Here is a 25,581-nt window from a genome sequence, read left to right as displayed (position 1 = left end):
GGCCACGGCAGCGTTGATCTCTGTGTTGCAGGATGGATGGATGGATGGATAAAGAGGATCCAAATAAAGAAGCAGAAGCTTCTGGTAAAGATGCCACTGATCAAAAAAAAGAAAGAAAAAAAAACCCAACCTGGTGACATCATCCAAACCGCAGTTTGCAGACGTGTGCTCAAGTTTCTTTTTAATAGGATAAATTCAAATTCAGTCTTGGGGGGGGGATTTCTTCTAAACAACCGAAACTAAGAATGTCGTGATTATTGTTCAAGCGCACAACGTCCATGAACGTTCACCACGGCGAGAAGAGTCGGATGTTGACGCTTTCACGCTCGTGTCGTGCTCAAGTCTGGCGTCGTGGTCGTTGTTGCTACTCGCAGCTTCTGTTGTCGCTCTCCTCCTCCTCCTCCTCCTCCTCGTCTCCTCCGGGGCGAGGACCCTATTGTGTTTGTTTCGGGTCTAAGTCTCCTCGTCCCTCTGTCCCCACCTGTCTGTCCATCAATGTCTCTCCCTTTCTGTCTCTGGTTCGGCTCGTTTTTACCCCAACGAGGCAGAAGGCCGCCCACTGAGAGCCTGTTTTTTTTTGTCACTTTAAAGTATTATCTATGATATGTAACTATTAACTTTTGTTGTAATTCGGCACCATAAAAATGAATAGATTTAACTTGTACGTAACCCCAGACCGGGGCTGAAATGCTTTTTTTTTTCTTAGTTGTTGAGGATGGAAGCGTGCCGGGGTGGACAGGATCAGGAACCTGGCAGCACGGCGTCAAATCCTGCAGCCAGGAACCAAAATGTGGCTCGTTAGCAGGTTTTACCCGGAAACACCTGGATGTCAGGTGTCCACATACTTTTGACTAGGTAGGGAAAGTGTCTCTTCCCACGTTGGCAGGATTTATTTGACCGTTTCACTAAAAAGTTGAACCCTGAATGCAGTAAAGGTGGCGACTGACTCCTTCCCTCTTTCTCTCTCTCCCTCTCTCTCCCTCTCGCTCTCTCTCTCCCTCTTCTTGGGAAATGCAGAACTACAGACAGAAGGCGCTGAAGATCAGTAAAGCTGCTGAATCTCAGCTTCCTCTTCCGTCTGTTGCAGGTCTCAGAGCTTCAGTTACGTTTGCTGGATCACAGCGTTGGATCTCCCTCCACGGTCTGTTCTCTCAGGTGAGTTTCAAACATTTATCTGCCAGTTTGTGAAGAGGAAAGTCTGCTTCTGTCAACGTGCCAGTGTTGCTCTCTTCTTCCACGCTTCGGTATCGTTAAACTGAAAGAGAACTTGGATATTTGCCGGACATTCCCTGCTGCTGGGACTCACTCAGAAATCACGTCTGTCGGCATTAATTTGGGGTAAATTTATTTGTCAAGGGTCGATCCAGGAAGCTCTCAGCTTCTCCGCTTGCTCTTCCTTCAAGTTCTCCCTCTCTGCCTCACTCTCATTTCTCCTCGTCTCGTCTTCCAGCTGTCAGGCTCTCCATCATGTTCCATCAGAGGTGCTTCATGATCGGAGCCCTGCTCTCTTTGGCCGTACCCCTGCTGGTTGCCTTGGAGACCTGCCAAATGACGGGGATGCCCGGGATACCAGGTAGCAACATCGTTTTTGTGTACACGCCTGTGGCCGCACGGGTTTGTGTTTGATTGTTGATCTGTCGATCCTCAGGTATTCCTGGGATGCCTGGCAAAGATGGGCGAGAAGGAGAGAAAGGAGAGAAGGGAGAGCAAGGTCACACACACACACACACACACACTATCGAACTACTGACCCCATAAATCATTGTTAACAAAATTTCCAATCCCAGTCATAATTACATTTCATGACTAACTTGTAACTGATGTCGGTAAACTCTTAATATACATGGTTAACGGTGACTTCACCCTGACTGGAACGTCATAAATCCAGTACTTTGGACTGGAATAAATCCAACTGTCACAATGAGGCCAGTGATCGACCGATACCCCAACAAGACACAGGTTCATTTGTGACCTGAAGAGGTGAATTCAATCATTATAATAAGAACTTGCTAGCTGTTTTTACCCCTGCTTCATGTACCTATGCTAAGCTAGGCTAACCGCATCACACAGACATACAGAAAGATACCAAGAACAAGAGTTCCAGAATTCGGTGTTTAAACTTTGGAGCGGCTCTAAGAAGTTTCGCGCAAGTACTGCAACCGGTGGATGTTGTTCCCTGCAGGGGTGGCATTGCGCAACAGCGATGGCCCACAAAGGGGAACGAACGGAGACCCGGGGCTGATGGGAGAACAAGGTAAAAGAGGTCAGAATGGGGAACCAGGAAAACCAGGAAGCCATGGGGTTCCAGGACCTCCAGGAGAACCAGGAGACACTGGGTATGGTAGACCAACCCAGAGGAGGGACTCTGGTGTCCTGATGTGGACAACATTCCTGCTTTGAGAGTCTGGTCATGTGTTTTTGTGCGGCTGCAGGGTTGTCGGGGCCCAGCAGCTGGCAGCCTTCAGCGTGGCCCGAGGAAGCAACGAATACCCGGACAAGAGGAGCGTCATCCGCTTCACCCAAGTCATCACCAACATCCAAGACGACTTCGACACCGTAACAGGGCGCTTCAGGTGAGTCAAGTCAACTCAAGTCAGTTTTATTTGTACGGCACCAAATCACAACAAAGGTTCTGTCATGGCGTTTTACAAGCAGAGCAGGTCCAGCACCTCCCTCCTTCAATGAACCTCCACCCAACAATTCTCCATCAGCTGCACATCCTGCAACAGAGGCAACGAGAACCTTCCTTTTAACAGGCAGGAACGTTGAGCAGATCCAGGATCAGTGGAGATGGCCAGTGGGGCGAAAGAGAGCAGGGCAGAGACAAAGACAGATAATGGAGGAAGACAGAGATACAGAAGGAAAGAGAGGGACAGAGAGAAAGAGAGAGAGAGAGGAGGAGAGACTGATGGACAGACGGGGACGTGAGCAGGTGCAGCTACGGGGGGCAGCTTGAGCCTCTTCAGGTCTGGAGCCTCCTCCAGCAGCACCCGGGATCTGGGATGAGGGGAGAAGAAGAGGAGTTAGTGACACATGAGTATGATTTATGTATGACACATGCAGGAGCATTGAGAGGAAAGTTGTCCTTAACATGTGACCTAGAGGAAGCAGGTATCGGGTGAAGAGGACTGGTCCAAGCACAGACCCTTGTGGAACACCATAACTGACTGTCGTGGTTCCAGAGGGGTTATCATTAGATCGACCTAGTAAATATGACCTAAACCAGTTTAGCGGGGTTCCTTCAATGCCATTGACAGGTTCCAGTCTCTATAGAAGGATATGGTGGTCAATAGTATCAAAGCTGCACTGAGATCTAATAAGACCAGCACAGACACCAGTCCCTCATCTGGTACCAGTAGGAGGTCACTGGTAACTTTGACAAGTGCTGTTTCTGTGCTAGGATGAACCTGGAACCTGACTGGAAATCCTCCAATAAGCTGAGGAGACCACCTGCTGTCCAGTCATATCCAGTACATTATGATTCAACACAAATGTTGGTGATCAATAAACACAAACAAAGTCATTCAGTCTGAAATTTGCTCATAAAAACATTTAGTACAGGAAAAACAATCAGCAGCTGCAATGTTTCAGTCCAGTTTATGGACCGACACACCAAGATCGTCATCCAGAAAGCAGAGATGTGTGACTTTGTTGTTTCAGTTTATTCAAATTCATGGTTAAGCAAGAGGTTGAAGTGGGCATCTCCATGACGATCTCAGCTTCAAGAACATCCTCCGCTCCAACACGTGTCCTGGTCTTGCTGCCAGGAGGTCTGCCTCTTCTTCCTCGGCTCCATTCCAGCTTTGTTGAGGGTTTCCACCTGCACACGTTCACCTAAAGTGGCTTGAACGGTCGTCATCGTGTCCTGCATGGCCTGCTTCCCCTCTTCCCTCCCTTTTACGTTTCCGCTCCTTCGCTCTGTCAGTTTGAAGCCCCACAGCCTGACGGATGGACATCACCTCGGTTAAATACGTCCTCTGGTTGTGTGGCGCTGTGGCCAGGGAGTGTGTTTGGGACCCTGTGTTCCTGGGTTCATGACCAGCATGGGATGACTCCCCCCTGCCCCCCTGCCCCCCTACCAGGTGCTACAGGAACAGCTTTGGACCTGCAGCTGCCAGCTCCTGTCTTCAGGGTCTTGTGTTGGGGAGTCCGGCTGCTTGTCCAGGTTTCAAAGTTGACCTGGTCGCGCTTGAACCCTGAACAGGTGAGCAACACTGTTTGTTGCCTGTCCAGGCTTTTTCCTTGCTCTTGTTTTTCCTTCTCCATCTTTTTCTCTCTTCATTTTTGGCCTCCTTTCATCCTGGTTGGGACCCTGAGACTTTTCTCCTCCCTCCTTTGCCCTCCGTCTCCGTCTCTCCATCTTTTGCCCCTCTTTTTCCACCTTTTTCTGGATGTCTCCATCCTCCTCCTTTGCCTTCTGGCTCACTCCCACCTTCTTTGAGTGCTGCAAACTTTTCTCCTTCTGCCTCTTTCTCTCCTCCTTTGTCGTGTGACTCTTTGCTTCTGGCTTCTGCCTCTTTTCTTGGGACTCCTTTCCCATCCTTCTCTTTTCTTCCTCCATTTTCTGGCTCTTTTCCTCCTCAATTTTATTCTGCCTCTTTTCTTGGGACTCCTTTTCCATCCGTCTCTTCTCTTCCTCATTTTTCTGGCTCTTTTCCTCCTCCTTCCTTTGCCTCTTTTCTTCCTCCTCCATTTCCTTCTGTCTCTTCTCTTCCTCCTTTTTCTGCCTCTTTTCGTACTCGGCTTTTGCCTTCTGCCTCTTTTCCTCCTCCTTCTTTTCTTCCTCCTCCATTTTCTTTCGTCTCTTCTCTTCCTCCTTTTTCTGCCTCTTTTCCTCCTCTTCTTTTGCCTTCTGGCTCTTTTCCTCCTCCTTCCTTCGCTTCTTTTCTTCCTCCTCCATCTTCTTCCGTCTCTTCTCCTCCTCCTTTTTCTGCCTCTTTTCCTCCTCAGCCTTTGCCTGCTGCCTCATTTTTTCCTCCTTTTTCTGCCTCTTTTCCTCCTCAGCCTTTGCCTGCTGCCTCATTTTTTCCTCCTTTTTCTGCCTCTTTTCCTCCTCAGCCTTTGCCTGCTGCCTCATTTTTTCCTCCTTTTTCTGCCTCTTTTCTTCCTCGGCTTTCTGCCTCTTCTCTTCTTTCTCCTTTGCTTTCTGCTTCTTCTCCTCCTCCTTTCTCTGCTTCTTCTCCTCCTTGTCTCTCCTCCTCTTCTCTTCCTCCTCCCTTGCTTTCTGCCTTTTTCTCTCCTTCCGTTGTGCCTTCCTGAGTTTTTTCTTTTCCGAGTCACTTTTCTGGGCTAAGTCCTGCAAAGAGACAGATTCATTCAGTCGGTTCTCTGACGGATGAAAACAAACCAAACGGATTAAGACTGAAGCCCAAATGATCAGGAATCCTTTCATGCTTACCCAAAGTCTCCGGTTCCGCTGGACTTGAAGCTCCAGCTCCCTCTCCAGCTGGGACACCTTCTCCTTCATGGAGTCCATTTTTTTGTCCCACTCTTCCTTTTGTGACTCCATCTCTTTCTCCTTTTCCTCCACCCTTTGGGACAGTTTAAAACATTCGGCCTCCAGCTGGTCTTTGCTGGCTTCTGTGGACTCAGTCAGGGCCAGCATGTCTCCGCTGGCCCCCATGACATCATCCAGCAGGCTGTTTGTGTCCTGCTGGGAGCTGAGGTTCTCCCTCAGCTCCATCTCCTTCAGCAGCAGCTTCTTTTCCAGCTGCCAGCCAATTTTTTCCAGCTCCATCTCTTCCAGGAGCTTCTCCTTCTCCTGCTGCCACATTTGCGCCTTCCTCTTCATGTCCGTGAGGAGACCCATGAGGATGTCCTCCAGCCCCTGGATTTCCTCTGTCGGCTGCATCTGTCCATGAGAATGAAAGACACCGATTTACACGTGTGTTTGGGTGAAGACACTGAAAGCCGCCTTCATGTCAAAGTCAGACTGAGTGAGAAAACGTACCAGGACTCCTGAGTTGTCAGAAAGATCCACGTCAGATGAGCAGTTGTGGAGAATCAATGCTGAATGGGTTTGATCAGCTTATCTGAACCGTTCCTGGTTGATGTAGTTTGTTGATAGAGTTCATTTACACCAACAGCAGGAAGAGTGATGTCATTGCTACATCACAGGATCACAGCGTAGCAAGATCACAGGATCCAAGGATCACATGATCCAAGGATCACAGGATCCAAGGATCACAGGATCCAAGGATCACAGGATCCAAGGATCACAGGATCCAAGGATCACAGGATCCAAGGATCACAGGATCCAAGGATCTCAGTTCACAACTGTTGTCTGTTGGACTCCTGCAGCACCTGAAGGCAGCAGCACGTCTGATTCATTCTCTGGTCCCTGAAATTCTCTCTGACAGAGCCGATGCGGTGTTAGCCTCTACACCAACTTCCTCAGGGGCCGCCATTGTTGTTTTGAACAGTCACGCTGTCGTCACACCTGATCCACGCCCAAGTAGTCACAGGATTTCTCTCTGCGTGAACTTCAGGACCTTGTCAACTGATTCAGACACCAGCAAACAAAATGCAGATGTGAAAAGTTACATTTCTATGTCTTGCAGGTGCCGTGTCCCAGGAACGTACTTTTTTGTGTTCCACGCCTCATTGGAGGACCGTCTCAAAGTGGTGCTGATGCTGGATGACACGCCACTGACGTCATTCGCTGATTATCGCCATGCCAGAAGACAGGTACGGGCTTAACCGGTTTACTTTATTACCTCATCATTGTCATCATAAAAAAGACAAATAATCTACTCAGCCTACAACAGTGAGCAAACGGGTCACGTGACAAAAGAATATGGGTGACTCTACTCTGTCGTAGTCCCTCACATCTCTTTATTCCCTCCAGGTGACGTCCGGCGGGCTGGCGGTGCACCTGTCCAGGGATCAGGAGGTCTGGCTGGAGACAAAAGAGTACAGAGGGATGAGAGGAAAACCGAGTGGCTACAGCATCTTCTCCGGCTTCCTGCTGCGTCCTCACTGAGCCACGGGGAGGAAATCACGGCCCAACCTTTCATCAAATTTCACCTCATGATGTCTCACTCGTCACACAATTGAATGATACACAGAACCACCAGGCTGTCAACAGCAGCGACGCGATGAGTGACTAAAGTGTGCAGGACTTCTGAATAAAGAACCGTTTCTATACACGCCTGCCTTGACGATTGTAACTGTGCAGAAGTGACACCAAATCAATAAAATCACCTGGGAAGATTTCAAGTCTGTGCATTCATTCAAAGTGTTTCCAGCCTCTGTGACAGAAATGACGGACGAAACTTTCTCCAGTTGACTTCCATCTGGATCCCAGTGTTGCGCATGTTTTGTTCGATGACTGCAGACTCCAGCTGGGACCTGATTCTGCTAGAGGGTGAAGGAACTGCTGTTCACATGGAAGAGTCACAGAATATCACCTTCATCTGGTTCATATCAGAGTATTGCCTGGCACCAAACTGGCCCACTTAGGACCTGATATGTCTATGTTGGCATCACTCAGGAGGCGGAGACGATCGAGTTCAGTGGTTCTCAACCTCTCGACCTCGGGGTTGGAAACCCAATGAGGGTCACCAGATATTTTCTGGCGGGGGTTGGCAAAAATACTTTAAAAAAAATGTTGGTGGAAGTTGTTTTTTAAGTGGTCCTGGTCCACACTCTTGTCACGTCCTAGACGACTGTCACTCCCTCCACCTCGGCCTCCCCCTCAAGTCCATTCATAACTTGTGGCTGGTCAAGAACTCAGCCGCCCATTTCGTCTCCAGAAGTCCATCAATCACATCAACCCTGTTCTCCAACAACTCCACTGGCTTCCTGTCAAATTTCGCATGGACCTCAAAATCCTCCTCAACCCCGTCTGCCCACCACAGCATCCAGAGCCTTCAGCCGCTCCCTTCGCCCTGACATCAGGAACATGAGCGCATCATCCACCTTCAACTCCCGTCTGAAAAAACCCCACCATTTCAAGCTTGCCTGCTCACTTTCATTGGTCATCTTCCACCTCTGGGTTCTGGTTTTATTTCTGATTTTATTGCATTTATGTTGTTGTGTCCTGTTTAACCATTGTTTGTGAGGCGACCTTGAGTGCCCTGAAAGGTGCTTTGAAAGTAAATTAATAATAATAATAGTAGTAATAATGATAATAATAATAACAACAATAATAATAATAATAATAATAATAATAATAATAATAACAATAATAATAATAATAATAACAACAACAACAACAACAACAACAACAACAACAACAACAACAACAACAACAACAACAACAACAACAATAATAATAATAATAATAATAATGGGGCTGCACGGTGGTGCAGTGGTCAGCACTGTCGCCTCACAGCAAGAAGGTTCAGGGTTCGAGTGCCAGCTCGGGCGCGGGATCTTTCTGTGTGAGTCTGCTTGTTCTCCCTGTTCCTGCTGGGTTCTCTCCGGTATCCCAGCTTCCTCCACAGTCCAAAGACATCAAGAGGGACCAGGTTAATCCAGACTCTAAATTGACCGTAGGCGTGGCTGGGAGAGTCAATGGTTGTCTGTCTCTATGTGTTGGCCCTGCCATGGACTGGCGACCTGTCCAGGGTGAACCCCGCCTCTCGCCCGTTGATGCTGGGATAGGCTCCAGCCCCCCCCCCCCCCGCAACCCTTAACAGGAATAAGCGGAAGACAATGGATGGATGGATAATAATAATAATGAATTCTGCCTCCTTTTATTGTATAAGATTTGTCTTGGCTGTGTGTGTGAGTCCAGGTGTTTCTGCACTTGAACAGTTTTTTCCCCTTCAGACCTGATGGCCTAAATAGCCTGGAGTCTCCCAAAATCAACATCCATGTCACACAATACACGAAAAGAGGAATCTGAGAAAGTATGATCATAGGATTTTTTGTTGTTGTAAAAAAATGAAATCTCGAAAATAGAAACTTCTGTTGATTTGAAAGGAAATGCATCATAAAGTGGAACAGATACCGATTCACGTGCTGGGGTCAGGAACTCCAGAAATTCACAACCAAAAAGTCCAGTCAGTCTCTCTGGCAAAAACAAGGAGGAAGTTACAAGAAAAAAAAAACAGAACAAAATGGTGATCTGGTGAAGTGATTCTGTTGAAAATGGTACTTTTAGTGATGCTTCATCATCAGTTTTCCTGACTTCTGTTTCACTTCCTCTGATGGGTGTTGTGCTTTGTCAGGTTAATTAAAAAAAAAAGACAAATACAGATTCTCAGGAAAATACTTCCAACTCAGCAGGAACAAAACCAACAAGTGTAGTTTGCAGGAAGCAGCACTGACCTTTGTTACTGATATGTAAGAAATAAGATCGTAAGATAGCAAACACCCTGGATGGTCCTCCAGGTAAGTAGGTCAATAATGAAGTAGGTCGGTCGGTAGGTAGGTAGCCAGGCCAATAATAAGTTAGGCAAGTAGGTAGGTAGGCAGGTAGGTAGGTAAACAAGTAGGTTCGTAGTTGGATAAACAGGTAGGTTAGTAGTTTGATAAACAGGTAGGTTAGTAGTTGGATAAACAGGTAGGTTGGTAGTTGGATAAACAAGTAGGTTAGTAGATGGATAAACAAGTAGGTTAGTAGATGGATAAACAAGTAGGTTAGTTGTTGGATAAACAGGTAGGTTAGTACTTGGATAAACAGGTAGGTTAGTGGTTGGATAAACAGGTAGGTTAGTACTTGGATCAACAGGTAGGTTAGTACTTGGATAAACAGGTAGGTTAGTACTTGGATAAACAGGTAGGTTAGTGGTTGGATAAACAGGTAGGTGGGTAAATGTATGGAAAGTCTTTTGTCGGTTCTTTTTTCTGTGGTGAAAACAAACATCAGCAGGGAAAAACCAGCAGCCAGGATCTCTTGAACGGTTTCACTTCCATTTTCTCTGACGGTCACTAGGAAGCAGGACGGCTCTTCACCTCCGCTGCCATCAACCCATCATTAACCACTGGACGAGTGACTTCACCGCCTTAACATGGTGAGACGTTTTCTTCCTAATTTCATTTTTTTATTTCAAAAAAAGCAGACAGGTACAGACTTAGTGCACAGCTGGATCGTATCTGGTTGGGGTTTCTTCAAAATCGTATGTTTACGTTAAACCTCTGTCAGTGAGAGTTGCATGTCTGAGCTGATGAGTCTTTCCAAGGCAGAGGAGGAAGAGCAGTTTGGCAAAATATGAATCCACAAATGCAGACTTTTAGTTATTTGTCTTAAAAGTGAATCCAAACTCTCTTCACTTTAATAGAGTGTATTATGGGGTGTGTGTGTGTGTGTGTGTGTGTGTCTGATTTGTGGATTCCAACAATATTCAGTACACTGCAGTAAGAGGTCATTTGTTTGCCGCTTTTATCAGTGTTTGAGGAGAAACTTGAGAATTTCTCTGTGTCTTTCCGGTAGTTTGAATTTAGTTCTTGTTTCATTGGTTTGTGCCGCTTTACTTGATCAACACTTTCATTTACTCGACCCTATGAAGGAGGTCGGATCCGTAGAAGCACAGCGGCCTCATTCTCTGCCAATGTGTGGTTGAAAGGCACAGGATTTCTCTGTTAATCTGAATTAAACGACACATTTGCAGGACGTGGTTGTGACAAATATTTGGTATCTGTGTGTGTTTGGCCCCCCAGTGGCGGAGCTGCAGTACTGCAGTGTTGCTGCTGTTGGTTCAGGCCACTCCGGTCATCATGCAGATGTCCTGTGAGGGTGGACCCCCAGGGATTCCTGGCATACCAGGCCCACATGGAACAAATGGTTTGGATGGTCCCAAGGGACAAAAGGGAGACCTGGGTGAGCTCTTTCTGGATGTCCAGGTCCACGTCTGCACAGCCAGTCTCTCGCCTCTAGATCCTCCTCAGGCTTGTTCAATCCCAAATAGAAAAGCACTGATGAACAGAGCAAAGACTCGCGTGCGAGTGACTCAGGAACGAACGGTTCTCGCCTGAGTCCCGCAGTGTTTGCTTCTGTCTCTCCAGACCACCATTAAGAACAGCTTTGGCCCCCTTTCACCCCAATACTCTCTCTGTTTTTCTTTGTGAGCAGGTGATACAATGTATCCCCTCACTGGGGAAAAGGGGATGCAAGGTCCGCGCGGTCCCCCTGGACGTCCCGGGCTGAAGGGGGATGTGGGCGATCCAGGAGCCAATGGCCCTCCAGGTCCTCCAGGGGAGAAAGGAAGGGCTTTCAACCCCTCCAACCAGCAGGCATCTTTCTTCTCCTACAAGCGGACGCTGACGGAGCCGACGGAGCTCGACACCAACATCGACTTCAACAGGTCAGGTGACAACAGGTCGGCGTGAGCATCGCAGACCGGCAGAGGTGTTTAACCGTCTTCGTTCATCCAACAGTGAAATTTTACCAAACCTGGACGCCCGCTACAAGGGGGACTCTCTGAGAAACGGAGTCTTCTCGTGCCTCATCAAGGGAGTTTATTTCTTCAGTTACCACATGTCAGTTAAGAGCAGGGTGAGTTTGCGCGAGTCCACTCAAAAACCTGCGACCCCACTGACCTCCAGTGACGCTCATTATCGCGAGTGTAGATCTCCTCACAGCTGGATGTCCTGAACTCATAAAAAGCTTTTTTTTAAAATGTATTTTTACTCCTCAAAGACTCCAGAGTTAGGAGGATAATCTTAGACTCAAAAATCCACCAGCACTTTGACACCAGTTTAAAACAGTCGCTGGAAACTTCCTGTTTGGTGCACCTGTGGGGGCGCAGCTACTTGAGTTCTAGAACTCTACCTGTGAGTGCGTGGACTACACGTCTGCGGAGGATGCGACACTTTGTGCCACTGACCTGTGATTGTGTGATAATCCAGGTGTGTCTGAGGCTGATGAAGGGAAACGAGACTCACGTGACGATGTGCGACATGTCCGAGGGTTACTTGGTCACCTCGGGATCGGCCATCCTGGAGCTGGAGGTCGGGGACACAGTATCCCTGCAGACGACCACCCACAACAACATCGTGACCAGCGTCGGCACCACCAGCCACGTGTTCACCGGCTTCATGGTCTTCCCCACCAGCTAGAGCCTCAGCCTGAGCCGCAGCTCGCCGAGTTCAATCAGATGAATGAGTTTCCTTTCAGATCACAAGAATGAATAAAGTTTGCCTGGCACCTTTTTACACGTTTTAAACCAAATCACGGCCACGTTTGATTGAGCCCCTCCAACCGTTTCAGGTTCTTTCAATAAAAGTATCAACGACAGAAAAAAGCTCTGTTCTGTTTTTTTGGTTGGTGACCACTGAGGCTGAAGAGTGCGTGCGCGTGTTTGCCGCAAACCTGTTCATTGGTTAAAAAAATCCTCCTCAAACCAGACTGAAGAGAAACCAGAACTTGTTGGTTTTTGTGAGAATCCTCGCTTTCTTTCAATTCCAGGGATTTGTTGGACGGACGGAGAACTTCTTTAAACACACGTCGATGTTCCTTCAACCTGAGTTCCTCCAGTCCTGAACACCCGGACGGGAGTAAAACGGTTTATGTGTTCACTCTTAAAAAAAACATTCAATTTATTGAATATGAATCCAGATATCGTGCAAAATGCACAGGTACTGAGTGAGGAGTGAGTGATTATTCGTTTTTTTAATTTATGGGATCAAAATCTAAATGTCCGGGTGGTGAAATTAACAGAACAGAGAGATATCAGACCCAGAGACAAACAGGCCGGCAGCTTATGTCATAGTTCCAGTTGATTTAATTATCAAATGTACATAATCTCAGGCTGGATTTTCACATTAAAACACTGTTTCCCCAAAAACAAAACAGGTGACCACGTACAAAATCCCCTCATCCCTTCAGTATCAAAACCGGCGGAGAAGAGGCAACAAAATCCAGGTAAGGAGAGGAATTTCAGGATTTACACACCGAATCTGGCTTTTTAGTTTTGAAGCTCACATCTGACCGTTTAATTGTAGGATTCAAATTTATTGATGATCGAAAAATACTGTGAGAAAAAAAACAAACAAAACAGAAAAAAACCACAAACATTCATAATTGACATCAAATCCAACCTTGACGTTCCACTACCAGAAGAGAGAGATCAGACATCAGCAACAACGTTAAAAAAAAAGTAGAATCTGCCAATGTGAAGATGGAGGAAGGAAGAATAACGGAGCAGCAAAGAACCCCAAACTCTACAAGGTACAGTGATCAAGTTGTCTGTTCTACAGAGCAGGAAACAGTAGTGAGGAGGCAGCGCTGATGGGGCATCGTGACGTCCTCCTGCGACGGCGAGAGATCATGTCCAAGAGCAAGAAATCAACATCAGTAGTCGTAGTTTCCAGTCGTAGCGAGTCCAGTCCGTCCAAAAACTTTAAAGGGATAGTTTGTAAATTTGCTAACAGGCTAGCATTGGTCCTTGTCTTCTTGTAGTACCCAACTGTACCTCAAGAGACAGCAGTGAGTCACTGTGGGGCAAAGAAGCAGCAGCAGCAGCTGCAACTTCCTTTCATGCCTCCTTTCCACATTCGCACGTCTAGTGTCTTAACTTCGTTTACTAACCACAGACGCAGGAACGCCCGCTGATTAGCCCGTGTGAGAGGCCGATCCCCCCCCATCCACCCACCCAACACTTACTTATGTGGGATAACCACATTATTCAGGACTAGAAGCTAAAGCAAGGCGCTAAAGGCGGTGTTTAGCTTGTTTTGGTGAGCACAGTGTCAGATCTGCACATGGACGCCAGCGATCAGTCACTACCCCAAGAGGGACGGCACGAGAGTCAAGTGGTACATTTAGTGATTCCCCTTTCAAGATTTTCAACTCCGTGCTGCCCGCCACTGTTGGCTGGCGTCTGCTTGTTTTGGGTTTTATACTCTGCACCTTTGGAGAGACACATTTTATTGAGATGTTTCCTGGTGGAAGTTCCGCATAGTTTTGTTCTCCAGTTCCTTGTCGCGTCTTGTCAAACCTGACTGACGCTCACAGGTTCTATGTACCTTTTACTTGGTGACAGGGGAACCTGAGCCACTTACTTTTTTTTTTCTAAGAGTTTAAAGGTTTGACATCTCGTCTCACTGCGAATTTCCATAATTTCCAGTTTAGCATTTCGATGTTGGGACACTCCCACCAACTACAAACCAGTTGATTCCCCAATCAAGTATTTTAGCCATCATCAAGTGCAATATTTGTCAAACGATCGTTTCACTTCAGCTCACGTCTCCATCCATTACCTTTACAGCAGCAGGCCACATCTCATCTGCCTCCTTGCAGGACTGAACGTTTCCGTCTGCCAGGATCCTCGTGACTGACGTGTTTATTTTTCTCTTTCCTTCCCTTTTTGATCACAAGAGTCCTATTTTCTCTTTCCGAGCGGCAGAAAATCTTGTGACCCTTTGATTAAATTTAACAAAGCTTTGTAAAGCGACCTGCTCACTGGACAGTTATTTGTGGCCTTTTTTTTTTAAACAAACAAACAAACAAACAAACAAACAAACAAGGGATTCAAAATGGCGCAGGAGGCGTGACAGCAGTTTTCTCAGTGCATCATGGGACAGTGACGTGGAAGGGGGAGCCTGGGATGTGGTCGTCGCCCCACTTGACAACCAGCATGTAGTTGCCCCGCTCCTTCAGCACGTAGCTGACGTTGTACTGCAGATTGCCCAGGTGTTTGACCAGGACCTCCTCACAGGGAACTTGAGGGCCGTGGACGCCCACCAGGAGCATGTCCCTACCTGGGGAGAGGGGGGGACAGCAGGACAGTCACGTACCCATACAGAAATCAAATCCATTACCACGATCCGTTTCATCTTTCTACAGTTTCAACACTCCTTCCTGTCAGATAATAATCATTTTCAGCATTCTGAGGACGCACATTTTCCGAAAATTCACAAAGCTGAAGAGCTCCCTGCTAACAAATGGGGATAAACCACGCTCCCCTTTAGACTCTCCAAAAGTTAGCAAACCGCAGGGGTTGAACTGTGACAGAAAACCAGTCATTTAACAATTGTTATGAGCCGCTCCAAACTACTTATCCATCATTTTACAGCCACTGAAATTACAGATATTACACGGCTAAGGCAGAGCTAGCTACTCCCACTTAGCCTCCTGCTAACTTGGACGTAAACACCATTAAATAATTCAATCTTTTGCCCCCTCAGACTTCCCAAATATTGCATCCATTCTGATAAAGTTGTGTAACAGTATGACATAATACAGTCAGCAAAAAAAAAGAAAGAAAAAAAGTTAATCAATCTGATCAGCATTTGATGCCAATTTCAAGAGCTGATCGCTAACTGCTCCTCTGGATTATCAGTGAAATGTGGCTCACCAGCCTTGCTGCAGTCGACGGAGAAGCTGCTCTTCTGGCCCACGAAGGCCTTGCTCAGGCCGGGGCCTCGGCTCAGCACCTTGCTGGCATCAGAGTCGACGGGCCGGGGCAGCGCGCTCTGGGTGAGGCTGCTGCTGGACACCTGGACTGCCGGGTCTACGGTCAGGGTGGAAACCTCACTGGCGTTGGTCACACTCACCAGTCGAGGACCTAAGAGACAGAAAACACCTTTTTTTTTTAAAGTTTAAATTTTTATTTTGTCCTCTACACGGAGATAATTAACGTTTTTTTGCATTCGCGTAAAAGTACAGCAGCATCTGTCGTCACTCTCGTGTCCTGAATTTCACTTCTCTAAAAAGCGGGTCAGCCCTCCACTCCGTCACCTGTGACTTTGGCCTTGAAGGGACTGCCGCTGATGTGGTTTGGGCCTCCGTATTTGATGCTGATCAGGTAGTTCCCAGGTGCCATGGGCGTGTACTGAACTTTGTAGCCCTCTGGAACCTCCTGGCAGTCCATCTTTACTTTGGAGGGCCCCTCGATGGTCACAGCCAAGCTCCCCTGGCCCGCCTTGGTGTTGTTGATGATGAACTCTGACTGGGAACCTGCATACAAAACAGACACAAAGGAGAACTGCAGTTTCATGACTGGCAGCAGTTGTGGTCCTGGAATCGTCAGTTTTATTGGATGTGTACGTTTTTGTTTTTTCCACACTCAGTGTTTTGTCTGTATTTCCTATTTATTGATTGTTTTGTCCACTTTCCTGACTGTAAAAGCAACGGTGTGATGGAAGAGCATCACCATCAGAAGAACTTTCCAGAACCTCCAAGGTCGTGGTTTTCCTCTGCTTTGTTTCCACTGGGGTTCACAAACCAGGACCTCCTATTCATTTGTCAGAGGGAAGCGTCTCTTTGTACGTGTTGGTTAAAACCTCCTGAGCAGAACCTCAGACAGCAGCTACATGTCCGAGCTGCTGTGCACAACCCACCTGTTGTGCCTCTCTCCAGTCCAGCACCGTATGCTGTGACCAGACCGGGTTCTCCGATCTGTCCCGGTCCCCCAACTCGGACCTGGAAAGGACTTCCGGGGATGTGAGAGCCGTTGAACTTGACGTCGATGGAGTGCGTGCCGTTCTCTCTGGGGATGAACCGGATCGCGTACTTGTCTGGGGGACAGGACAGCCAATAACGTTAAACCCGCTCTCCTCGGCAGCCATTAGCAACAGCCAATCAGGGAGTCATTAGGTTGCCGCGCGTTGTCCCGCCCACAAACACAGACCTTTTTCCAGCTCAGACACCACACACTGCTCCAGAGAACCCGAGGGGCTGTGGACTTTGGCCTCCATCTTGCCCTGGGCCCCATTCAGACGCACTGCAAAGGATGCTGGGTGATTCACCTTCAGACCAGACTCCTACCAAGGGAGGACGGACACACACACACACACACACACACACACACACACACACACACACACACACACACACACTACTCAGACACACTAGGGATTTGTAGAATTTTGGGCCGAGTTCAATCAAACGGGGCTGATGTTTAAAACAGTACTTAATCCAGTCGCTGGTGAACAGAGTTTTTATTCTTTATTTTTCTCCCTCATTCTACATGAAGAATTCCCCCAACCAAGCCATCCTGGTCGTTGCTCCGCCCCCTCCACTGCTCTGGGGGGCGCCACAGGCTACCAGAGGCGTTTCACCAGGTGTAGGAAGCAATGGGAAACAACAACAACAAAAAACTACATCTCTATCATCTCTGCTCTCCTGACACCATGTGACTGACGTCTACTCTTACCTGAACGCCGGCTGGTGCCGCCTCAGCAGACAGAAGTAGAGCGCCACCATGTGGTAAAGCGGAGGTACAAAATAACTCTACACGACAGTCCTGAGACCGCAGTATTGCAGGACAGCAAGAGTCGTGTCTGATCCTGACACCGCTGGATCTTCACTTTCATACGAGATGATAAAGATCTTTAAAATCTGGCTGTAATTATGACGCAGACGACAGTAACCTGTGGTGAGGGCGCCGATTATTGGTCGGATGCAGCGGGAAAAATCTACCATGGGGAGATTTATGGTATTTATGTTGCCGTGTACTGCATATCATCCTGCAGCAGCAGTTACAGAGTACATGAGTGCCAAGACAGCAACGCATTAGAATACGACTGAACTACAAGACTGAACTCAAGAGTTTTACCAGCAGAAAAAAAACTACAGTCTCTAGGAGGCGAGCGGCTCGTCTGTCTGTCTGCTGTTGCTAGGCAACCAGGGAGCGGACGCCACTGCTGTTGAAGATGATGACGATGCTGTTAAGAGCCTTTAAATGAAACACAAGAGAAACACCAGCAGTTCCACACCTGACAAGAGGAGGCGGGTGACCAGAGCCAGGCAGACGGAGTCGGGACCAGAGCCCTCCAGAGAACTCCTGGCCAGATTCCTGTTCGTACTCTTCACCCGTCACCATCACAACTAAGTCTCAAAGATTTCCCTCTTCATGATGGAGAGGCTGGTCTTGCCTGGCTGCGGTCACACCCATGAGGCCAGTTGCATACAGAAGATTCAACTACTGCAACCTGACGGACTGAGACGGGTCATTTCACAGGACCTACAGCTCTCGATTCTGTCGTTTCCATAATGGTACAAATTAGGATGTTAATTCTAGAAGATTTATTCATTGCCAAGGATCAGATGACCATGTAAAAGTGATTTTTAATTAAGTCAAAGAGAGTAAAAAGACAATTCCTCTAAAACGGCTTGTTTTCAGGGAGAGGATAAACTGGGGGGGGGGGGGGGTAACGTTACAGGAATGGGAAGTTACAATATGACATAAAAATATGTCAGCAAACTGTAGTTTCTCTCATCAATCCAGGAGAAACGGAGAATGTGATTTTCCTGAAGTGAGTAACACTTCTGTATCCTCGTCCATTGGTACTTTTTTAAACGCGCAAATGTGCCGAGACTGTAATCAATCAGAAAGATGAACAGAACGCGATGATTCGGGGATTCACATTGGTAAGTTAGGAGAACCTCCGTGCGCTTTTTGATCCCAATGCGAAGAGAAAACAAGACACGACTGCCGTCAGATCATCTGTGTTTCATGAGAGACCCAAACCAGTCCATCGGCTGCTCAGGAGGTGGAGTCTAGGGCTTTGCTGTGGTGTTCTTATGCAACTGTGCCTCGTTGCCCTGTAACAAGGCGTGCTGGGTGTGGAGGTGTCTCCTCATGCCTCACCTGAAGGCCGCTAACAGTGAGGCGGCGAGCGTCGTTCTTGGGGGCGACCACGGGGACCAGGTAGGGGCTGTCGGGAATGTGCTGGTCGTTAAACTTCACAGCGATCTCATAGTCACCTGGAGGGGGAGACGGGACAGTAACTCAGACAGAGAGACGTTAACAACGGCCGCCCTCGCTCTCTCTCCGTGTGAGGGTTTGTTCTCTACCAGGCTCCTGAGCGACGTAAGAGACGCCGCAGGATCCATCTTTGCGGTCGTCAAAGGAGATCTCGGCCCTGCTGGGTCCCTCCACGGCGATGGACAGACCGCCGGCCCCCGCTTCTCTCGTCCAGATACTGAACTCAGCTGCAGAGAGAGAGAGCAGTAGTGATGTCTATCCTTCCACATCTCGTGGTAGTGGTCGTGTCCAAGTGGGTCACTCATGCAGCAAGTACAGGAGAATGCATGTAGACATGGATTCGAGGAACCCATAAGAATAGTGACTTTTGTGTGTGTGTGTTTGTGTGTACCTGGCTCTCCTGCCAGGGCTCCCTCCAGTCCCGGACCTCCAGCTTTCACCTTGGCGGCCCCTCCCTCACCCAGCGGGCCCACGGTGAACTGGAAGGGGCTTCCGGGCAGGTGGACGCCCCTGTACCTCACACTCACGCTGTGCACGCCCATCTCCGTGGGTACAAAACGCACACAGTAGGTGTCGTTGCCCACGGCGACCAGCTCAGCAGGCTGCCTTTCCCCAGAGGGAGACGTGACCTCGGCAGTGACGTCCTTCACGTCGATCGCTGCAGGGAGTGACAGGACACCGTCTGAGAGTTCACTCTAACAGGATTCAATTGTAACCTCAGTGCTTGAGTCACAGCAGAAGCTCGTGATCGTGCTGCTCATGGGCAGTCAACCCAGAGACTCCACAACACACCCTCCACCCTGGAGCCGCCCAGCGAGCAGTGGGCATCAGCCACCCAAACAGCCCTCGCCGGCCGCGGTCCCGCCGCCAGCACCAGACCAGACAGGCCGGAGATGAGGCGAAGGCGCTGAGGAGAGGCGCTCCGATCCTGCAGAGCAGCAGAGGAAGGAGCCCCACTGTCACCGGGTCTGCCAGACCACCAGAGGGAGCAGCGAGAGCGAGAGGAGGCGCAAGAGAGGTACTGTCGAGACAAGACCAGGAGGAACCAGCTCGCTGGAGGAAGGGGAGGATGACGAAGAGGAGAGGGGAAGATGAGGAGGAGAGGGGTGATTGTTGACAGGAGCAGGAAGCGAGGAGGGGGAGAAAATGAGGAGAAACTGAGAAAGAGGAAAAATGGTGGAGAAGTGGGAAGGAGGGAGGCAGAGCGGTCAAAGCAAAAGAGCGAAGGATGGACGGGGAGGGAGAGAAACATAGGAAGAGAATGAGAAAGAGGAAACGACAAACCTGAAGCAGACCAGAGTCAGTAGAGAGCAGCAGAGAGAAACCACAGACCGAAACCAGAGAAACCAGTTTAATGAAGGAGAGGGACAGCTGGGATTCCCTGGTGTTGCGTTCAATGTTGCTTCCAGGGTTTTTAACGACTGAAGCAATGCTACTGCTCCAGACGATAAAATGATAAAAATGAGACAAAAACCACTAGAAATGTGTTCTCCTCACACGAGGTACTCTGACCGCCGCTGCCAATTAGTGAGCCGACAAAGTGTGTGTGTGTGTGTGCGGGCATGTGTGTGTGTACCTGGTATCTTCAGACTGAGGTCACAAACACTGCCCACGCTGGCCACAGATGCCGCTCTCTGTCGTCGGGTGATGCTCTCCCGGATACGTCCCTCCCCTGTCACCCGCACCGTGAACGGACTTCCTGGAGACAAAAAAAAAAAAGAGAGAGAGAAAAAGACAATTTAAATTATTTATTTCATGATAAATCAGTCCTGTGATAAATCTTCTCTTTGTGGTTCTGACCCGGAATGTGTTCCTCAGAGAAGCGTATTGAGACGATGTAGTTTCCTGGTTCAGTGGGACAGTAGGTGACTCCACACGTGCCGTCCTCCATGTCCTCTGTCTGTATGTCCACCTTACTGGGACCTTCGATGGACAGAGCCAGCCCGCCATAACCTGCACACATCCACCACTGACAATGTTGCGTGTGTTCCTGAATCCAACATGTTAATAACACACACACACTGTTTGCCCTGTTTTTAACCTTGTACGGCGACCTTGAGTGTCCTGAAAGGCGCCTTTAATAATAATAATACATTTTATTTAAGGCACACACACACACACACTGACCAGCCTCCCGCGTGTCAACCACAAAGCTGGCATCAGTGAAGGTGGTTCCCTGGACCAGACCGTCGCCGTGAGCTTTGACCCGACTGGCGTCGCCGATCTCTGACTGAACAACCATGATGGTGATGGGACTGTTGGCGACGTGTCGGCCGTTCTTCAGGATGCTGACCCGGTGTTCCCCCACCTCCCGGGGGATGAAGGAGATACCTGGGTGAAGGGGGGGGGGGACAAGAGAGGAGAAGTTAGGAGAAATGGAGAGAAGGAGAAAATGGAGCGAGGGAAGCAGAGGATGGGGGGGAACATGTAAGAGCCCAAGTAGGATCAGTTGCCTTTGGTTCTTTTTTCTGGTGCATCACGTTCAACGTCATAAACAAACAACCAGGACCTGTGTTGACATCATCGCCGCTCAGAGCCAAGACGGTCCTGTGTCCTGCCAGATCATTTGACCCTGGGGCAAAAGCCAAGGAAGAGGGAGGAGGAGGGGGGGAAGGGAGGGGGTGGAGGATCTTGTGTGGGTGTTACCGATGTGGTTGTTGGCCATCCTCTTCAGCAGGCAGGGCTCGTCACGGCCGGAGGGTGACATGATGCTGGCAGTCAACACGCTCAGGTCTGTCTCCATGATGTCCAGGGAGAAATCTGCTGCCGAGCCCAGTTTGACCTGAGAGCGGCGCTGTTTGTCCTCTGAAACAGAAGAAACAGAACCCAACAACGGGAACGTCGACGCCGCGTTAGGGTTTTCCTTCTCAGACCGAAGGGAAATCATGACCTTTATCGGCTTTTCACAATTTGTTGCATGTGGAAGCTTTGAGGACGTCTGTTACAGGACGCTTTGCAGCTGTGTTGGGAAGTGTGTGTGTGTGTGTGTGTGTGTGTGTGTGTGTGTGTGTGTAAGCAGTCTGACCGGTGATTCTAGCGGTGAAGGGACTGCCGGCGATGTGTTCGTCGTTGTACTTGACCAGGATGTTGTAGTCTCCAGGCAGAGTGGGCAGGTAGTTGACGCTGCACGTCCCGTCCTTGTTGTCCACACAGCTGATCTCCGCCTTGGACGGGCCCTCGATGGCCAGGTCCAGACCTCCTGTACAGATGAGGACGCAGTATTTTTGGAGTTACATTCTTGGTTATACTTGGCAGTCAGGCACCTTTTTTTCCAACTCAAAGACATTTGTGAGTTCTTGAAAAGCAAAACACACTATTTCAGCAAAGTATCTCTCCAAAAACTCAACATGCCGAATAACGACCAGCTCCCTTCCTCCTCAGCTCGTACCTTCAGAAGCATCCTCTGTGTAGACGGTGAACGTGGCGGTCTTGTTGGCGACCCCGTAACTCAGACCGGGGCCGTAGGCTGTGACGTTGGGGCTGCTGGTGTGGTTCACGTAGAACTGAAGGGGAGACTCTGCAGCACATGGAAAACAGTTACCAGGATGAATCCTTCCAACCGTCTCAAAAAGAAAAAAAAAAAAAGAAGCTGTCTGAAGAGTCCTGGAGCGCCGGGAACAGACGGAGGGACACCGCCGAGCCTCCTGCCCGCTGCCAAATCTGGTTTATCTGCTCAGTAATGATGATTTCTGTTTTGCTTGAGTGTCCTCACACACACACACACACACACACACACACACAACTCCGTGTTTCATTACAACATCAGACAGTAGGTTGATTTCTGCCTTCTGGACTCCAGATGTTTCACCTTGTATCCCCCAGTGGTGAGGTCTCCATTAAATATGTGTGTGTGTGTGTGTGTGTTTGTGTGTGTGTTCTGACCTGGGATGTGTGTGCCGTTGTATTTGATGTGCATCTCGTGCAGGCCGGCCTCGGTGGGCGAGTACTGCACTGTGACCGTCCCGTCCTGGTTGTCCGTGATCAGCGGCTGAGCCGATTTACCTGAAGGCATCAGCACCTCACCTGAGAGTCAGAGACACGCGCGCAAGTTTGATTACTGATTAAGTTTCAGCCTGGAAAGACGCAATCCAGGTGAAATTCCAAACATGAAGCTTTTCAACTATAAGAGAAACCCTAAAGACAGACGGAATTAGCTTCTGTTTTTTTACTCTCCGTGAAGAGAAAAAGTTTTGTATTTTCCCAGGATGGAGGAGTGACAGTGATTGTGCTCTCATTCATTCGATCACTCCGTCCCTCACCAGTGATTTCTCCCTTCTTGAAGGAGAAAGGTATCACCATGTCAAAGGGCCTGAAGCCGCTTCCGTTCACGCTGCTGCCGACTGGCTCGTAGTTGTCTGATGTCACCTGGAGGGGACGACAGACAGAAACGTGTCACTCAACAGTGAAACGGTGTCCCTGCTTCTCTACCACCTGCATTAGAAACATGCTTCTGCTGCTGCATTCCAGCCCCGCCCACACAGTGGCATCCTGGGAAGTGTAGTAAGCAAAGAGGATGATGAGAGTTGAATCTGTGATGCAGCCACAGCGATGAAGAGTGCGCCGAGGGAGAGGAGGGAGAAACAGAGGGGCTAACCGCAACAACACCCTGAGGGAGAGAGACTTATCCCGTAACCATAGCAACACCTCCTGCCACACAAACACAAGGAGTTCTTTTATGTTACATGTTTGCTGCGATCCCATTGGCTGAGACAGAGAGGAAGGCATTAACATAACGGAGCAAAGCGGCCGAGCAAGGACACTTTAGAATGGAGAGAGGGAGAGAATGAGGGGTCAGGTCTAACCAGCAGCCATTCACCTGCAACAGAGGGGAGTGCGTGTGTGTGTGTGTGTGTGTGTGTGTGCGCGTGTGTGTGCACATGGATTCCATGTGTTATTTGTGTGTTATGTACTTTTGTGTGAAAGTTGTGTGGTTACTGCTTTGTGTTTAGATGTGTGTTAAAAAATGAACAAATAATAAAAAGTGTGCCATGGTGAGGTTTACATAGTGTGTGTGTGTGTGTACAGTAGATGTGTTTGGTACCCAGGGTTGGAAGCCAGCTCCTGGTGGAGCGGCCTGTTGCTGTAGTGACGTCTGCTCCTGCATGATGGGTACCTCATCAGTCGCCTGAAGACACAACAGTAAGGGTTAACGTCTAACTTATCACACACACACACACACACACACACACACACACACACACTCCTGTGGCCTGGAGGATAAATCCTGCTCTGTAACTTAAACAAGGTCACATGTTATTTCATCACTTTCAGTCTAAATTAAACGCTCTTCTTGCCACGTAGGTGTGGACGAGACTCGTGAGGTCAAACTCAGTCATTCACAATTACCACACACACGAAAGGAACTTAAACGCAGCATGTCCCAGCGACTGATTTTCCAGCTCCAGGTAGTTTCAGGAGTCCGCTGGCCTGGTTTTCAATTCCGTGCACAACAAACACAAATAGAACACACACACACAGTGAAGCAGGTCAGTGCACAACCATGAACACATGTTACACAACTCCCCAAGGGTGTCAGCCATCTTGGTTTCAGCAGGATGAGGGCAACAACACAACTACCGACTCTGTAGATGTTGGATTGTTGGGTTGCAGGGGTTTTCACACGCGGCCCCCTGGTGGCCCATGAAGGCATTGCAGGTGATCCACCAAGCATTCAAATTTGAGTTTAAGCTGTTGGAATGACCGTTGTTAAACACATTTCATTGTATTGGTTATTGTTTTTTTGTGAAGAATGCAAATCATAACATGTGAAGAAAGCGTGAAAAGATGATGATGAAATGTGCTGATGGGAGATGTTAGCGGGTTTGAGTCAGAATGCTGGTCTCTGGGTCACGATCACTTCAAATCTTCTGGTGTGCTGGAAGAAAACATTGTCAATAGATGGAAGAAGAATATCTGACATCTCATACTGCACCGGATGACCAGATTTGTATGGATCAGACTATGGTGGGACCAAATCCAACCAGACCTCCCATCAGGCTGGGTCTCTTTGGGAGGTTTTTTCCCTTCAAAACTGCAACAGAAGTCCACCTCTGCCCATGTGAACCCATCCTGAATCCCTAATCCAGGTCCACTCACCATAACTTTGAAGGGACTGCGTGGGATGTTTTCTCCTCCGAAACGGACGTAGATGACGTAGTTCCCCGGCGCCAGAGCAGTGTAGAAAATGTCAAATGTGCCGTCCTCATTCTCCAGGACCTCAGCCTCCACCTCGCTGCCGTCGGGCTGTACCACCACGCAGCTCACCTTCCCCTTCCCAGCACCCTTAGTGTTCACCACCAGGCCCAGCTCCTCGCCGATGGCCACCGTCGGGCCAACACCTGGACCTGTTGAACCAAGTTTTATCCATCCATTTACTTCATAATATTCAGGTTTGTTTCTTTGTAACAGCGTTTGAGCGGTGACGGACCGGTGACGGTGCACTTGCTGGCGTCCCCTGTAGCTGTGGCACGGACCCTGTAAGGTGAGGCGGGGATGTCATCACCGCCGTACTTGATGACAATTGTGTAGCGGCCCGCACGATCGGGAATGTAGGACACCTGGTATGTGCCGTCACCGTTGTCATGGATACTGGGCAGCTTCGGTTTGCCATCCTGGTCCTGGAGGACATGGAGGAAGATCCTGTAAGTGCGATCATTTCCTTTCATGTGTGTAGGGTTTTGCGTGTGTGTGTGTGTGTGTGTTACGAACAGTGATGAGCACGCTCAGTTGGCCCTGGCCGGCGTCCTTCGTGTCAATGTTGAACTCGACTGGGAAGCTGGCGGGAAACCCGCTGGTCAGCCCGGGACCACTGACTCGTACCTTACTGGCATCATGGGTGGGCAAAACCTGAACCTTGAAGGGGCTGAAGCGACAAACAGAGTTTTCCATGTTTGAGACGTGAGAGCCACTTCCTGTGGTTCCCAAATGAAGCAGAACTAGTAAATATTGAAGGAATCACAATGAAAAGAGATGGAGATTCTGC

At 48.8% G+C, this 25,581-nt stretch overlaps 4 protein-coding genes across 6 annotated transcripts in view; 2 read left to right on the top strand and 2 right to left on the bottom strand.

Moving 5' to 3' along the window:
• The first annotated feature begins 1,002 nt into the window (after positions 1-1,002).
• Positions 1,003-7,135, top strand: LOC147268563 (complement C1q subcomponent subunit C-like). The gene is made up of 7 exons (XM_086200256.1): positions 1,003-1,155; positions 1,451-1,573; positions 1,649-1,711; positions 2,183-2,336; positions 2,433-2,573; positions 6,561-6,687; positions 6,848-7,135. Exons 2-7 carry the CDS (start codon positions 1,468-1,470, stop codon positions 6,980-6,982), a joined length of 726 nt encoding a protein of 241 aa, XP_086056382.1. The 5' UTR covers positions 1,003-1,155; positions 1,451-1,467; the 3' UTR covers positions 6,983-7,135.
• On the bottom strand, positions 3,019-6,113 carry LOC147268564 (uncharacterized). The gene is made up of 3 exons (XM_086200250.1): positions 5,951-6,113; positions 5,399-5,851; positions 3,019-5,296 (listed from the first exon to the last, which is right to left on the bottom strand). Exons 2-3 carry the CDS (start codon positions 5,849-5,851, stop codon positions 4,169-4,171), a joined length of 1,581 nt encoding a protein of 526 aa, XP_086056376.1. The 5' UTR covers positions 5,951-6,113; the 3' UTR covers positions 3,019-4,168.
• Positions 7,136-9,267: 2,132 nt separating the features above from the next.
• On the top strand, positions 9,268-12,185 carry c1qb (complement component 1, q subcomponent, B chain). The gene is made up of 6 exons (XM_086200892.1): positions 9,268-9,339; positions 9,884-9,962; positions 10,609-10,768; positions 11,021-11,252; positions 11,326-11,443; positions 11,797-12,185. The coding sequence occupies exons 2-6, from the start codon at positions 9,960-9,962 to the stop codon at positions 12,004-12,006; spliced, it is 723 nt and encodes a 240-aa protein (XP_086057018.1). The 5' UTR covers positions 9,268-9,339; positions 9,884-9,959; the 3' UTR covers positions 12,007-12,185.
• Positions 12,186-12,648: 463 nt separating this feature from the next.
• The window catches only part of flnba (filamin B a), a 51,478-nt gene continuing 38,545 nt past the window's right edge, over positions 12,649-25,581 (bottom strand). For 2 of the 3 annotated variants that reach the window (XM_086200248.1, XM_086200247.1), the window contains exons 30-49: positions 25,308-25,461; positions 25,027-25,216; positions 24,696-24,943; positions 23,641-23,724; positions 22,859-22,964; positions 22,482-22,622; positions 21,988-22,116; positions 21,625-21,798; positions 21,246-21,404; positions 20,727-20,930; positions 20,400-20,552; positions 20,176-20,298; positions 18,991-19,257; positions 18,689-18,826; positions 18,483-18,598; positions 16,521-16,653; positions 16,231-16,407; positions 15,629-15,847; positions 15,246-15,455; positions 12,649-14,649 (exon numbers count right to left, since the gene is read on the bottom strand). In XM_086200248.1, the coding sequence (XP_086056374.1) occupies positions 14,462-14,649; positions 15,246-15,455; positions 15,629-15,847; positions 16,231-16,407; positions 16,521-16,653; positions 18,483-18,598; positions 18,689-18,826; positions 18,991-19,257; positions 20,176-20,298; positions 20,400-20,552; positions 20,727-20,930; positions 21,246-21,404; positions 21,625-21,798; positions 21,988-22,116; positions 22,482-22,622; positions 22,859-22,964; positions 23,641-23,724; positions 24,696-24,943; positions 25,027-25,216; positions 25,308-25,461 (3,313 nt within the window). In that variant the 3' untranslated portion in view covers positions 12,649-14,461. The remainder of the gene's footprint in view (positions 14,650-15,245; positions 15,456-15,628; positions 15,848-16,230; positions 16,408-16,520; positions 16,654-18,482; positions 18,599-18,688; positions 18,827-18,990; positions 19,258-20,175; positions 20,299-20,399; positions 20,553-20,726; positions 20,931-21,245; positions 21,405-21,624; positions 21,799-21,987; positions 22,117-22,481; positions 22,623-22,858; positions 22,965-23,640; positions 23,725-24,695; positions 24,944-25,026; positions 25,217-25,307; positions 25,462-25,581) is intronic. The other variant, XM_086200249.1, reaches the window with a different exon arrangement.

The sequence above is a fragment of the Aulostomus chinensis genome, chromosome 3 (assembly GCF_037954235.1).
Source record: "Aulostomus chinensis isolate RoL2024-O1b breed Wild chromosome 3, RoL_Achi_v1.0, whole genome shotgun sequence".
Taxonomy (NCBI): Eukaryota; Metazoa; Chordata; class Actinopteri; order Syngnathiformes; family Aulostomidae; genus Aulostomus; species Aulostomus chinensis.
Note: the sequence above shows the minus strand (reverse complement) of the source record. Positions and strands in the feature narration are given on the sequence as shown.

Bases quoted from the DNA above. Each gene is read 5' to 3' on its own strand.
- LOC147268563 (XM_086200256.1), top strand. From the start codon at position 1,468: ATGTTCCATCAGAGGTGCTTCATGATCGGAGCCCTGCTCTCTTTGGCC. The intron at 2,574-6,560 runs GTGAGTCAAGTC...TATGTCTTGCAG, and splicing joins ACCGTAACAGGGCGCTTCAG to GTGCCGTGTCCCAGGAACGT. The intron at 6,688-6,847 runs GTACGGGCTTAA...TATTCCCTCCAG, and splicing joins ATCGCCATGCCAGAAGACAG to GTGACGTCCGGCGGGCTGGC.
- LOC147268564 (XM_086200250.1), bottom strand. From the start codon at position 5,851: ATGCAGCCGACAGAGGAAATCCAGGGGCTGGAGGACATCCTCATGGGT. The intron at 5,297-5,398 runs GTAAGCATGAAA...GTCTCTTTGCAG, and splicing joins AGCGGAACCGGAGACTTTGG to GACTTAGCCCAGAAAAGTGA.
- c1qb (XM_086200892.1), top strand. The intron at 11,253-11,325 runs GTCAGGTGACAA...TTCATCCAACAG, and splicing joins ACCAACATCGACTTCAACAG to TGAAATTTTACCAAACCTGG. The intron at 11,444-11,796 runs GTGAGTTTGCGC...GTGATAATCCAG, and splicing joins ACATGTCAGTTAAGAGCAGG to GTGTGTCTGAGGCTGATGAA.